Source organism: Nanorana parkeri, unplaced genomic scaffold (assembly GCF_000935625.1).
Source record: "Nanorana parkeri isolate BGI_ZX_2015 unplaced genomic scaffold, ASM93562v1 scaffold345, whole genome shotgun sequence".
Lineage (NCBI taxonomy): Eukaryota > Metazoa > Chordata > Amphibia > Anura > Dicroglossidae > Nanorana > Nanorana parkeri.
Window position 1 is genome coordinate 363988 of NW_017306613.1, and position 14868 is coordinate 378855.

General features: G+C 43.8%; 1 protein-coding gene across 3 annotated transcripts in view; it reads left to right on the top strand.

Moving 5' to 3' along the window:
- Positions 1-231: 231 nt before the first annotated feature.
- EXOSC2 (exosome component 2) overlaps positions 232-14868 on the top strand; it is a 35659-nt gene continuing 21022 nt past the window's right edge. For 2 of the 3 annotated variants that reach the window (XM_018558535.1, XM_018558536.1), the window contains exons 1-4: positions 232-399; positions 4513-4614; positions 11224-11269; positions 14381-14470. In XM_018558535.1, the coding sequence (XP_018414037.1) occupies positions 278-399; positions 4513-4614; positions 11224-11269; positions 14381-14470 (360 nt within the window). In that variant the 5' untranslated portion in view covers positions 232-277. The remainder of the gene's footprint in view (positions 400-4512; positions 4615-11223; positions 11270-14380; positions 14471-14868) is intronic. The other variant, XM_018558537.1, reaches the window with a different exon arrangement.

The window sequence follows — 14868 nt, forward strand, 5'->3', positions numbered from 1 at the left end:
ATAAATATTTAATAGAACCCACTCCCCTTTATAGAGCTCAGCTCTGTCCCTTATGTCCTGCAGTTGCTTGTAATAATCTTTTCACTCCACGTGACGGCGCACAAAGACCAGGACACGTCACCAGCAACCAACATGGCCGTCGCTGTGCCTCTGTTTTCCCTTACCAAACATGGCCGCTTTTGAGCAGTTTTCGCCACCTCCAACATGGCTGCGAGCGGACATCCGTTCTAGCCAAGATGGCGGCGCCCATGTCCTAGGAAATAGTGCATGTTCAAGAATGGCGGTGGATATCAGGTTGCCGGTGGCCCGAAAACGTGTGACTGAGGCGGTGACAGCAGATACCACCGGCCACCTAGTGGCCCCGGGGGACACCATCACCGCAGACTCCAGCTTCATGAGGTGAGGGCGGGCCTGCGGCCTGTGCAGGAGCTTGTCAGCCCCCCACAGGGGACACTTAGTACCTGTCAGGACAGAAGTATGGACAGAGCTGCCATTGCTGACATGTTTGTGAAGTTGCCTTTTCCACGGCTGTCAGATTTATCCTTTCCTCACTGCTTGAGTACGAATATGGAGCAGGCAGCTGTATGCCTAATGGTGGATCACCCTGTGTTCATGTACAGCGCAGTGTATACAGCTGAGCAGGGTGGTATATATCAGGTACAGCACAGTGTATACAGCTGAGCAGAGTGGAATATATCAGGTACAGCACAGTGTATACAGCCGAGCAGAGTGGAATATATCCGGTACAGCACAGTGTATACAGCCGAGCAGAGTGGAATATATCAGGTACAGCACAGTGTATACAGCTGAGCAGAGTGGAATATATCAGGTACAGCACAGTGTATACAGCTGAGCAGGGTGGAATATATCAGGTACAGCAGAGTGGAATATATCATGTACAGCACAGTGTATACAGCTGAGGAGAGTGGAATATATCATGTACAGCACAGTGTATACAGCTGAGCACTGCAGATTATGTCGCATATAGCACAGTTTTGTTGTGTTTATTGAATATTGTATAGTGCAGCGCATACAAGTGAGCAGTATCAATGATCTAATCATAATTGTACAGCACAGTTTTTGTAGCTGTGTTGTGCTTAATGCATATCATATACTGCTGGGGTAGCTAAACCCTGGCCCTCCAGCATTTGTGGAACTACAAGTCCCATGATGCATTGCAAAACTCTGCCATCACATTCTCCATAGTGTAGCCGTCTATAAAGAACAGTGAATAACATGGGCCAGTTTAGCATAAAATGAGGGGAACTTGTATTTTCATATTAAAAAGCAGGAATTGCCAGCACTCAGCAAATATTTTTGATGCCCATTTAATCGGACCAATCGTCACATACAAAATGACGTTTCGGGACCGCACAGGATCCCTTCATCAGGGCGACAATGTAACCTTTGCACACTACAAGTACTTGGGCCGGGAGCGCTGTAAGGAGTGTGGAGGGGCTTACTATCTTGTATTTTAATTTCATTAAAAAAAATGAATAGACTGTGAAAGTGAATTTCAGAATGAAAGGTTTACCGTAGAGATGCACTGATACCATGTTTTCCAGACCGAGTACCGATACTTTTCCTCAAGTACTCACCGATACTGATTACCAATCTTTTAGAGTCATGTAACAGTTTTTCCAAAACAATACAGACTAAGGCCCTATTCACACGTAGCGATATATCGCAGCGATATCGCGAGAAGTCGGCGGCCAATGATATTCAACGGAGCTGTCTCAGCTCCTTGTCGCTCGTCGCGGTCGCTTCTACAGGACCCTTTTTTCGGCGGATTTTGCTTTTTTCTATGGAGCCCGACGGAGAAGGTCGCGCTACCGTCGCTGGATCGTCGCTGGAACGTCGCCCCGAAGGTCGCGCTATCCCGACCGCTGAATGGGGCCTAATGATTTTAGGTCAGTGGTGGAGCGTTACAACCTCTGCGTTCCTGGTAGGTCTGCCACTGACTCCAAGCTGTAGAGGGACTACAAAGCAATACATTATACAGCAATGCAGAATAATAGCATTAGCTATAGAGGACTACAACTCCCAGCAATACATTATACAGCATTGCAGAATAATAGCATCTGCTATAGAGGACTACAACTCCCTGCAATACATTATACAGCATTGCAGAATAATAGCATCAGCTATAGAGGACTACAACTCCCAGCAATACATTATACAGCATTGCAGAATAATAGTATCTGCTATAGAGGACTACATCTCCCAGCAATACATTATACAGCAATGCAGAATAATAGCATCAGCTATAGAGGACTACAACTCCCAGCAATGCATTATACAGCAATGCAGAATAATAGCATCAGCTATAGAGGACTACAACTCCCAGCAATACATTATGCAGCAATGCAGAATACAACCAGCTATAGAGGACTACAACTTCCAGAAATACATTATACAGAAATGCAGAATACCATCGGCTATAGAGGACTACAACTCCCAGCATTGCAGCATACCATTAGCTATAGAGGACTACAACTCTCAGCAATATATTGTACAGCAATGCAGAATACCCCCGGCTATAGAGGACTACAACCCCCAGCAATACATTATGCAGCAATGCAGAATACCACCGGCTATAGAGGATTACAACTCCCAGCAATATATTATACATCAATGCAGAATACCACCGGCTATAGAGGATTACAACTCCCAGCAATATATTATACATCAATGCAGAATACCACCGGCTATAGAGGATTACAACTCCCAGCAATATATTATACATCAATGCAGAATACCACCGGCTATAGAGGATTACAACTCCCAGCAATATATTATACATCAATGCAGAATACCACCGGCTATAGAGGATTACAACTCCCAGCAATATATTATACATCAATGCAGAATACCACCGGCTATAGAGGACTACAACCCCCAGCAATACATTATACAGCAATGCAGAATACTACTGGCTATAGAGGACTACAACTCCTAGCAATGCAGAATACCACCAGCTATAGAGGACTACAACTCTCAGCAATATATTGTACAGCAATGCAGAATACCACCGGCTATAGAGGACTACAACTCCCAGCAATATATTGTACAGCAAAGCAGAATTATATGAAGCCAGATACTGTTTGTTGCTCACCAGGGCTGCGTGCCTGGCGTGAAGAGAAGTTCATTGTGAGAATTATGTACGCTTTGTTGAGTAATAGCATCGTTTAAAGTGACACTAAACTCCGGAGTTAAATCTTAAAAATACATTCAAGTACCTTTTTTAAATAGTAACAGAAATGTATTTTGTATTTCACTCGGCTGTAGACCCTCAAATCATCTCTGAATTGGTGCTGACACTGTCCTTCCTTCTGGAGGGTGGCTACTTTTGTCCCCCATGCTCCCTATGTGTGTTGTAGAGTAGTCACCGCTCCAAGCTCGCTCCTGTGATGGGCTACAATCTCACGTTTAGTTTAGTAATTTGTATATAGATTGTAGTCCATCACGGCAGTGAGCTTGGAGCGGTGACTACTTTACAACACACATAGGGACCATGGGGAACAAAAGTAGCCCCCCTCCAGAAGGAAGGACAGTGTCAGCACCAATTCAGAGATGATTTGAGGATCTACAGCCGAGTGATACACAAATAAGATACAATTTTATTAATAGTTGAGGTTCTTGAATGTAGATTTTTTAGAAAATCTACTCCAGAGTTTAGTGTCACTTTAAAGTGTGAAACATTTGTATATTCCAGTTTTGTACGCATTCTTCCTCCTGTATAGTTTTGTTCCTGCTAGTCTCACATATCCTACCCAGCAGCAAAGTGTCTGATTTGTATTATGTTGGCAGCTACAGCTTCATTGGTCATTTTTGTCACGCTTGGTTTTAGTTAAAAGATTTGTACTGGGTAATTCTTCTGCCCCTTGAAATGGCTCTGAATTTGCAGAGTCTTAGCATCTCATCACTTCTGTGAAGGGGAAAAGGGAGTGTGATGGTCTTCTGCACCACAGCAATGTCTAAATGAAGAGCTGGAGTACTGAACACACAGCCTGTGCTCTCCGGGCAAAACTTTTATTAACCCTACAAGGGTTAACTGCTCACTTTTGTCTAGGTGCTAAAAAATAAGTAAAAGTTATACTCATCCGAAATGCTGGGCCAGCTTCTCTGGTTACTGAAGCCTGTCTCTTCCTACGCTGCAGCATTGGAATGTCCCTCAGCACCCTCATGTCTATATACTGTGTATAGAATGGGATGATTTATACGATCTTAGACTGCTGCAGCGGAGAGGGAGGCAGGTTGGAAGGACTGATCTAGGCTCACGGTTCATGTGGATATAACTTAATTTATGTTGTTGTTGTAGTACCTAGAGGAAAATGAGCAGTTAATCCTTGCAGCTCAGGGGGGGGGGGGGGGGGGGGGGTAGCCTCACTGCACGGGTAAATATATTTTGTTGACTGGAGTTCTTCTTTAAGTATTTCATGGCTTGCAGTTTATTTTTTGGCTGGCAAATATTTTAATTGACATTTAACGATCTTCACTTTTGTTTTCCAGAGGTCATGGAACCTACATGGAAGATGACAAGCTGTTGGCTTCAGTGGCTGGTGTGGTGGAGAGAGTCAACAAACTCATCTGCGTCAGAGCTTTAAAGACACGGTAGGTGCTTTTAGAAACTGTTCTATTGTATGTTCATCCAAAACGTTTTTCTTTTAATAGGGTGGATTTAAAGGAGAACGATGAGGTGAGTGCTTTTCACTCACCTCATCGTTCTAGCCAACCTGTGACAATGAGACTGCCACTGGTCGGCTCAGTAGATCGGGAAGTGAGCGAACACATACCGGGTTCGCTCACCTCTCGATCCTGTCACGGCTCTCTGCTGTGACAGGGGAGGGGCTGGATTCCCCCCTCCCCGATCCGCCAGCGCTGACTGGCGGATCAGACGGGGAGGGGGCGGGTACAGCTGGCTGAGCTCCTTGGGGACAGTCTTTTGATAAACAGGTTACACAGTATAACTTAATTAAACATAACCCATAAATTGATGAGTATGTTGTCACTCGGGTGTTCCTGTACAGTACTTCTATACAGGGATATGACCACATGGAGACACAGTGATTTGTGACTACAGAAGAAGCAATTGGTGAATTCTACCTGACCTTTGTTTTGACCTAAGTTTGACACTGATGTGTGTCTTCCACTCTGTGGTGTGTACGTTAGTCCCAAATCGCCCTCAAGGACAGTGCAGGAGAGAGCGGATCCACCCACCTAAAACATAAAAGACATCATCCACAATTAAAAGGTGTGGTCCCTCCCAACCACCTCAGTTATTGTATTTCCCCCGGGCCTAATAGGTGCATTTCTCCATAGGCCTTTGTGCTAGTTGCAGGGGCCTCCCAGTGTATGCTCCCCCATGATTCAGGGACAGTGGACCTGGAGGGGTTGCGTGCCTGGGCTTGTCTTGGCTAGGATTAAGCCCTTTCTTGTCATAATTCATAATTGTAGGACCCTTCCTACCCATCTCTTTCCCCAAGGTTCCTTCTCTACCCTGAGGAGAAGCAGCTATCCGTAACTAGTTGAGCCCTCTCTTACTCACAGCTCTCCCCTGTGTTGCTTCTGGTAGAGTGGAGCAAAGGTGGAAACTGTTGGTGGCCTTCACTGCTCCTTATGTATGCTGCCATGTTGTGGATATTTATATTCAGTAGAACCCTGGGCCTCTTTGAATGGACAGCAATGTGGTGGAGTCGTGAGTACACCCTGGCACCAGCAACCACAGATGCCAGGGAGGGAGTGCGAGCCGGTGGTGAGTGGAGCTGTAAGCAGTCATGAACCTGGAGTGTTAAGTCATACGTGAAGTCTGTTGTGCTAGATTGACTCGTGGATACTCGTATGTGTTGGATACTTGGCAAAATCTCCCTGATAATTCCCATCTCTGCCTTGTCCTCCTTGGGGTGTATGTCCATAAAGACCCCAATGAGGACATAATGTCTATAATATAAAAGAAAAAGAAATCCAGCAGGGAGATTGAATCCCCTTATAATGGTCACAGCAGTTCTGCACACCCCAGAACTCTGCACAGAGATCTCACCCAATTTAGTCCTATAGGGAAATAAAAAGCTTCATGCGTTTTTAACTCTCAGCATCCCCCAAACTTTCTAAAATAACAATTCTGAATAGACTGACCCTCCAAATTGTAATGTTCATCAATGGCAGGAACTGAAAGGAAGTGTTTCAGGATTTACTGTAAATTTAATGATATGGCTAATATTTGAAATAGAATACATAAACAAAGCATACACTTTGTAAGGTGTTTGCTTATTTATGAGAGCAGTATGATTACATCTCAGATATAAGCAATGCTTAATAATATAGAGCCAAAGGAAATCTCACCACTCCAATTCCTTAGGCACCATCAGGACTCCACAGGTGCTGGTCTAATAGGTGCGTCTCCACCTTGGAATGTAGTAGTATACGAACAGACCGCACTATCAAGAGAATTCCAATACTGCAGACTATTGAAATTCACAGCAAATCCAGTATAACAGTGAAAAAAAGTGTATAAAGCAACAAATGCCAGCACTGCGTCCCCCCCCAACCAGCTACAACCTCTCACATGTTTCAACCGTAGACTTATTCATAAAGCTGACCTCATGAGCTCATATTGAGGAATTGGAACTCTCAGGCAGACGACGTTGACAGTCCTCTTCGGATTAAAAACTCCTGGAAAGATTTCTTGCTTTGGTGCACCAGGGAAGAACTTCCGACTCAAGGCAGAGTCTGAACCTGATCAGTACATAATAAAATCACCAAAGACGCCAGCTCCTGAGAATTGCGCAGCCTTCATTGTCTTCAAGACAATTGTTTAAGAAAACTTGGATCCTATTAGACAACACTATAATTGTCACATATCGGAATGGTTCAGGCATCAAATCAGGACGGCGGACCCTATCTGTCAGTGGGCCCAAGCAAACCTAGCATCACATGACAGCGACCAACATGAAGGGCTCACGGAACTTCATGGTGGACCTCCTGAGCAGGAGGCTCCTTAGACATGGATAGTGTGAACTCCATTGAGGGGTAATTCAGATCCTAGTCACATGCTGGGGCCTACCTCAGAATTATTTGCCACATCACAAGAAGGTAGACATTTTCTTCTGTCTCAGCTCATGAGGGAATTAACTAGGATTATATGCTTTTGCTTACAGATGGGAATCTAGTCTGGCTTACACTAAATAGCATTTCTAGGAAAAGTGATACAGAAGATCAAACAGTGCAACCCAGCACTTATTTTTTAAATAATATCTTCAGAGAGGATTAGAGAAGGGCTCGCAGTCAGTACCTTCAAGTTAAAGGTTACAGAATTGTCTGAATATCTCAACAAATCTTTGGCCACAGATGCTCTAGTCAATAGCAAGGCATTATAGAGACCCAAGCCTCCTCATATCTTAACTGTCCCTTCTTGGAACCGTCTTTTTAGTTCTAGACAGCTTGACTTCATTAACTATTCAAACTACTGAAAGAAGCATCTTCTAAGCACCTGACACTTAACCACTTGCAGACCGGGGTGCTAAACCACCTTCTGGCCAGGCCATTTTTCAGTATTCAGCGCTGAGGTACTTTGACTGACATTTATGCAAACCTGTACTGAAATTCATTTTATACCATTTTTGGAGGAAATATAGACCTTCTTTGGATGGTATTTAATCATCACTGGGTTTTTATTTTTTACTATTTAATTAAATAAGTTCTGAACATTTTGAAAAAAACAAAACGGTTTTCCTACGTTATGTTATAAAACATGTATTAGTACACAATTTTTTGATAAAATATAAAAGATGGGGTCAAGTCGGGTTAATAGACCCCACAATAGACGCATGTCAAGCTTTACAATTGCATTCCCCTGCGAAATCGCAAAAAACTACCATGCCTAAAATTGGCCATAGCAAGGAAGCAAGGCGGCACCGGAGGGAGCAGAGCCGCATAAGCCGATGCCTCCTCTATAGCGACAGCTCCTGTCACAGGCAGAGTGATACCAGATGCACTCCGCCTGTGAGGAATCCATAGTGAAAGCGCGCTTCGCTCATTCTGGCCAGCGATTGGTTAGCAAATTGCTCTTGGAAAGGTACGGCACCCCTGATTGCCCTGATCACCATATTTTTGTACATGAATACATGTAGACCTTTCTACATGAATAAGTGTGGATTGTTGTACATTAAAAAAATAAAATAAGACCTACCCCGAAAATGAGACCATTTGTTTTTTTGAGCCAAAAAAAATATAAGACAGTGTCTTATTTTCGGGGAAACACGGTATTACACAGGGGGATAACAAGCCCCCAATGTGATAGCTGACATACATTGACAGTTCCTCTTTATGAAGACATCAGGGGTCTCTAAGACCCCTAATGTCACCTTGGGACCCCCAAGGGATCTGCTTCAGCAGCTTCTTCACTGGCTATAGCAGCCAGGGAAATGACAGCTAAAGGTGGAAGTGATGTAATGCACATCGCTTCCGCATTTAGAGAGAGGAGGAGAGATCAGCAGTGGGAGAATGCTGTTCTCTCCTCCGTTCTCAGTATAGGCAGCTGTGCCGGTTCTGTGCCCGCGGGGGGACAGCGGAATCTGGGATAACCGGCAGCGGGTAGAGTGCGGCAGCTGAGCGTAGCAAGGGCGGGCTGGACGGAAACAATAGCCGGAGTCAGGAACCATAAGATCAGTCAACCAGAGCCAGGGTCATACGCGGAGTACAGCAACTGCAGAGCACTTGGTAGATCAGAACACTTCCAAGGGCACAGACTAAATGGACAAGCGGATGGTAAATAGTAAAATGTGGTGTTTGCATCATCGCACTGAGACCATGCTGCAAGCAAGTGGACAAGGAAGGGTAAGAAACCCTAACAGGCAGGCAAAACTTGTCCCAGCACACACTCCAACAGATCACTATCCATGTCCTGGCTGAAAGGGTCTGTGCCTTAGAGGAGTGGATCTGCAGAACAGCTACATGGTGAAACTTTAACACCTTCGTGGAGCACTGCTGAATTGACATTCACTCAGAGCAGGATTAGGATGTGCAAGAAAAGTGCTTCCACCAATAGTCCTGCCATAGATAACATTTCGCTGTTCTATCCAGCCAACCATCCTGGAAGATGATCTGGGAATCTAACTCCTTTTCCAGGAACCCTCCAGGTTGGTGGAGAAAGTTCCCTCCCTTGTCTTATTTATTGGCTAAAAAATGCAGTTATTTTGCTACAACTGGGGTCGCTGGCTCCTGGGAACCCTTTAAAACTTTCTACTCTTGTGCTTCTTGCAGGTGGGAAGAGCCATCTCCCCAGTCAACCATCCTGGAAGATTCTTGGAAATGGAGTTCTTGGGGTAGTTACTCAGGCTTTCCCAGATCATCTTCCAGGACGGTTGCAGAAAATGTGCTTATGAAAAATAAAACGAATGCAGCCACTGCATCTAAGGACTGTTAGGCTGTAATATATCGCATTCTTATTTTTGGGGTTTAAATGTGCTTTAAACACTACAGTACAAAGTTTAAATGTTCATCAACTGCAAAACTCCATACTTTACCTTTTTAAGAAAGAAGTTTGCATGCTTGATGGTGGAGCCCCTCCCGACCCTCTGCCCACAGCAGCTGTCTTCTCCCAACAATAATTAGTTTTCTAGCATAAGATTTTTACAGAGCTGCCGTGAAGCACAGCTTGACTCTCTGTAATGCACTGTGCACATTCACAGACCATTTACAGAAGCAGCCAGTGTGTCAGAGGTTTAGTACCGTTTTTAGTTAACCGACTGTGAGATTATGTAATGGTTTTGTGCATCAAGACTGAGCACTGACCTTCGTGTGCTGGAGATTTAGCAGACAGCACACTAGGTGCATTTTAGCAAAAACTGTTTTGTTAAAAAAAAAATAGCTTTTGGGAACTGTGGTCTAAAAGCAGAATTTCTTTTTTTTTTTTAAATTAGGAACTGTAAAAGCGGACCTCAAGTCCTATTTACAGCAAGACCCCCCCCTCTGCCTCCTTGCTGCTGGATAGTTAAAGCTGATGATAAAAATGCCTTGCACAGATCCTGTCTTGATCCACAGATATGAAAAGGAGGAGATGTGAAAAAAAAGATGGCCACCTCTCACCAGGGGCACTTTTACTATCAGCTTTGCCTGGCTAACAGCAAATTAGAACTGCACTGAGCACCCATATGTGGTGAGCCACATAGCCCTAGAGTGTTCTTCGAGAGCTCCACCAGTGCTTGCCAAGCACTCGCATTTGGCATGTATGTGTATAGTGCAGGTTGGAAAAGAAAGCTTGCTGGTTGCATTTGGCAATCAACACTTATGGTTTCTCTGCTTCTAGAAATTTAAAGGAGAACTATGAGGTGACTGAAAATCACACATCCTCATAGTCTGAGCCGACGTGTGACTATGAAACTGTCACAAGTTGGCTCAATAGATCGGGAAGTGAGCGAACACATACCGTCGCTCGCTTCTCGATCCTGTCCCTGCAGAGAGAGGTGACTGTTAGTCACGGCTCCCTGCAGGGATCCCCGATGCGCCGGCGCTGACTAGAGGAACGGACGGGGGAGAGGTGGTGGGTACAGCTGGTTGTGCCTCTAGATGGGCAGAGCCAGCTGTCACTCGCGCAGCTGGCTGGATCTCGACAGTAAGGTCGGGATTCGTCCCAGCTGAGGCGGTCTCAGTATACCGCGAGCTGTAGCTTGCGATATACTGAGCTTTGGGTCACGGGAGGACACTAGTCTATGTCCTCCCGTGACCCTTGAGAGAACTATGGGGAAAAAACACTTACCCCATAGTTCTCTTTTAAGCCCAACCTGTCATGGAGAAATATGGAAGCTACCATTGCTGACCTCCTTCTGAAAATGTTGGTTGCCTGGGTAGTAGGCTGACTTGGTGGCTTTATAGCTTTGAGTTACTGACTAAGAAGAAGTATGCAGATTGAAAGAGCCAAAGAAAATGTTGTCCATCTTGAATCCCCTATAGGTAGTTAATGTGGAACAATCACGTAGACCAGGGAAGTCAGAAGTCTTTATTTTAGGTCGCTGACAATGTATGGAAACAAGAAGGTAAGTGCGACAGCCAAGCAGCTAGCATTGTCAGATGCAAAGGTCAAGAATTGGCCTCCATGTTTCTTTCAAGTCTTTTTGTTCTGCCATACAATGTATATACAGGAAATATATTTTATAATCAATAATTTGAAGTATAGCTAATCCTGGTTGGGACATTTTTTTAATTTAACATGTATTTGTTTTCTAGGTATAATGGGGAAGTTGGCGATATTGTTGTTGGAAGAGTTACGGAGGTATGTATGTCTTTCTACTTTCGTGGTTGGTGCGTTAGCACTTCATGAACACTAGAGCTGCAACAGTTAATCGATTTAGTCGATTAAAAGTGCCGATTGAAAACGTTGGCAACGTTTTCGATCGTCGATTCGTCAGATATCGATTGCTTAGCCTGTTCGGGGCTCCACAGGCGGCCTGAGTCACACGTCACACGCTGCGCCCGACGTGCCCACCGCACAGGCCGCAAAACAATTATTCGATTAAAATCGACGATGGAAAACGTTGTCAACGTTTTCCATCGTCGATTCGTCGGCTAAAATTCAAATTTCCCGCCCGCCGCTCACGACACTCCCACGTCGGTTAAGCCGATTGTACCACGCCCACGGCACACGCCGGTAAACCCGCTTACTCCACGCACACCACATGCGTCTAGCCCCCGTCTACAGGTGAGCTTCCCGACTCGCCGCTGCCCGCCGGCAACCAACAACGCCGCTGCCCGCGGACAACACCATCATTCAAAGTAAGTCGAGATCGGCCAGTAGCTTTTTAATGTTTCCTGTTGTGTTTTTTTTTTAAGCGGCACACTGCAGAACATTAGCAGCTATAGAGGAACAACAAATCCCAGCAATAATACATTAAACACCTTGTATAATGTATTATTGCTGGGATTTGTTGTTTCTCTATAGCTGGTGGTATTCTCCATTGCGCTGTGCAATGTAATATTGCTGGGATTTGTAGTTCCTCTATAAATAGTCAGTGGTAATCTGCATTGCGCAGTATAATCATTATACAGCGCAATAGAGAATACCGCCAGCTATAGAGGACTACAAATCCCAGCAATAATACATTATATACAACGCAATGCAGAATACCAGCAGTTACAGAGGACTACAAATCCCAGCAATAATACATTATATACAACGCAATGCAGAATACCAGCAGTTACAGAGGACTACAAATCCCAGCAATAATACATTATATACAACGCAATGCAGAATACCAGCAGTTACAGAGGACTACAAATCCCAGCAATAATACATTATATACAACGCAATGCAGAATACCAGCAGTTACAGAGGACTACAAATCCCAGCAATAATACATTATATACAACGCAATGCAGAATACCAGCAGTTACAGAGGACTACAAATCCCAGCAATAATACATTATATACAACGCAATGCAGAATACCAGCAGTTACAGAGGACTACAAATCCCAGCAATAATACATTATATACAACGCAATGCAGAATACCAGCAGTTACAGAGGACTACAAATCCCAGCAATAATACATTATATACAACGCAATGCAGAATACCAGCAGTTACAGAGGACTACAAATCCCAGCAATAGTACATTATAGTATAATGTTGTACTATTGCTGCCATTTGTTGTATTCCTCTATAGCTGCTGGTATACGGCATTTCGCCGTATAATCAATATACAGCGCACTACAGAATACCACCAGCTATAGAGGACTACAAATCGCAGCAATAATACATTATATACAGCGCAATGCAGAATAACGCCATCTATAGAGGAATACATCGGATCCCAGCAATAATACATTATATACATAATAGTATAGTATAATGTACTATTGCTGGCATTTTTTGTATTCCTCTATAGCTGCCACTAATCTGCATTGTGCCGTATAGTCATTCTACAGCGCACTGCAGAATACCACCAGCTATAGAGGACTACAAATCGCAGCAATAATACATTATATACAGCGCAATGCAGAATAACACCAGCTACAGAGGACTACAAATCCCAGCAATAGTACATTATAGTATAATGTATTATTGCTGCATTCCTCTATAGCCTCTGGTATTCTGCACTGTGCCGCTGTATAATGTACTATATTGCACGCCACACTTTTTTTTTTTTACTTCCACCGTGCCAAGCTTGCTCCCGTGATGGACTACAATCTCAATAGAAACTAGTAGTCCATCACTGGAGCCTTTTTTTTTTTTTATCCGATTAATCGAACTTAATAATCGGCTAACTAATCGATTATGAAAATAATCGTTAGCTGCAGCCCTAATGAACACATCATTAATCTGGCCCACTGATTCCCAATAAGGCTTCAGTTTTGTTGTGGGGGACCAACTCTTTTGCAGGTTAAAGTGTATTTAACCCTTGATAGTAAAACATTGAGACTACATTCCTCTGTCCCTCAATCAACTTATTATTTCATTTTACTTTTACACTGAATAAAATGTACACTTAGTCCCTTGTGATTCTCGTGGCTTGTGGTCAGGTTTTTAACCACTCTAAGTATGGAAGTAGATCCATGCCAAAGTGGTCAGTTTGCGTCATTTTATCTGCTAATTGGACATTTCCAGGATGTCATGCACTCGCACAGCATGCCCGTGGTTTCGTAGTCAGCATAGCTGACACCCACCCCTCCCTCCCTGGGCCAGCTCTGCTGGGGGAACACTGTATGAAATGCAGCAATACATCATGGGACTGGCTTTCTTTCTAACCATGCCCCCACCCTACAGAAGAGGGATCGAAAAAAAGCTGTGACTGCTGTATAGAAATCTTTTTTTGTTGTGGTTTAAACTGTCTTCTCAAATACACAGAGATGTATACAAAGTAAGAGTCTGCCTGTTACTTAGACTTCACATAAGCTTTAACTTTATACTGTGTAAGAACTATATTAAACATTATCGCAGGCCTTGAGCTGCTTTTCTACATCGTCACATGATTAGTCCAGCCTCCACATGTTCTGTGCGCTTTGCATATATATCACCTAAGATGAAATTCCCAATACAGTGAATGCGAAGGACATTGTCAGGAGACACTATCTTCCATGCAGAGGCTGCACCTGATTGGACCTTAAGCCTTGTGCAGCCCTCCAGGATAGGTAGTGGGCCAATTACAGGATCGGGGGATAAGAGTTTTGGGTAATTCTGACTGCAGACTGAATCCTGTTGTCATGGTTGCACGAAAGAGAAGTTGGAGATTTTGTTTGGGCAGTGATAGAAAATCGTACACGGTTACAGGTTTACATGGAGAAATATTTATAACTAGAGCTTGTTAAATTGTGGCTTTTTCTATAAAATGACTCTTGATTATAATTCTTCATGAAGGGGTGTAGTGTTTTACAATCTGTTCCTGCAGGTTCAGCAGAAGCGATGGAAAGTGGATACCAATGCACGCCTGGACTCTGTGTTGCTGCTTTCATCTGTGAACTTGCCCGGTGGGGAACTGGTGAGTGCGACACTATCCAGCAATTGGCAAATTCTTGGCATATTTAAAAAGCATTTTCAGGAGACAAGTAAAATCGGTCTTTAAGTTGCATATACTAATGCCGACCTGCCCACTCACCCGTCCACTTTTAATTGTTTAAAAAAAAATAAAAAAATCTGGAGGCAGTAGAGCGAGGGAGTTTTTTGTTGTTGTTGGTAGATCTCATGTAGCTCGTCATTTGAAAAGTAGATCTTAACACAAAAATTGTGGGCACCCCTGCACTAAAGCAATCAGATATGCCCTGGATCAACAATCTCTGGTATTATTACTTTATAAATTTTATTTATGTGATCCTTACCTAAAAAAATCCCCTGGCTACCTGTGGTTTCAACTCCTAGTTCTAGCAGTAGCTGGGCTTA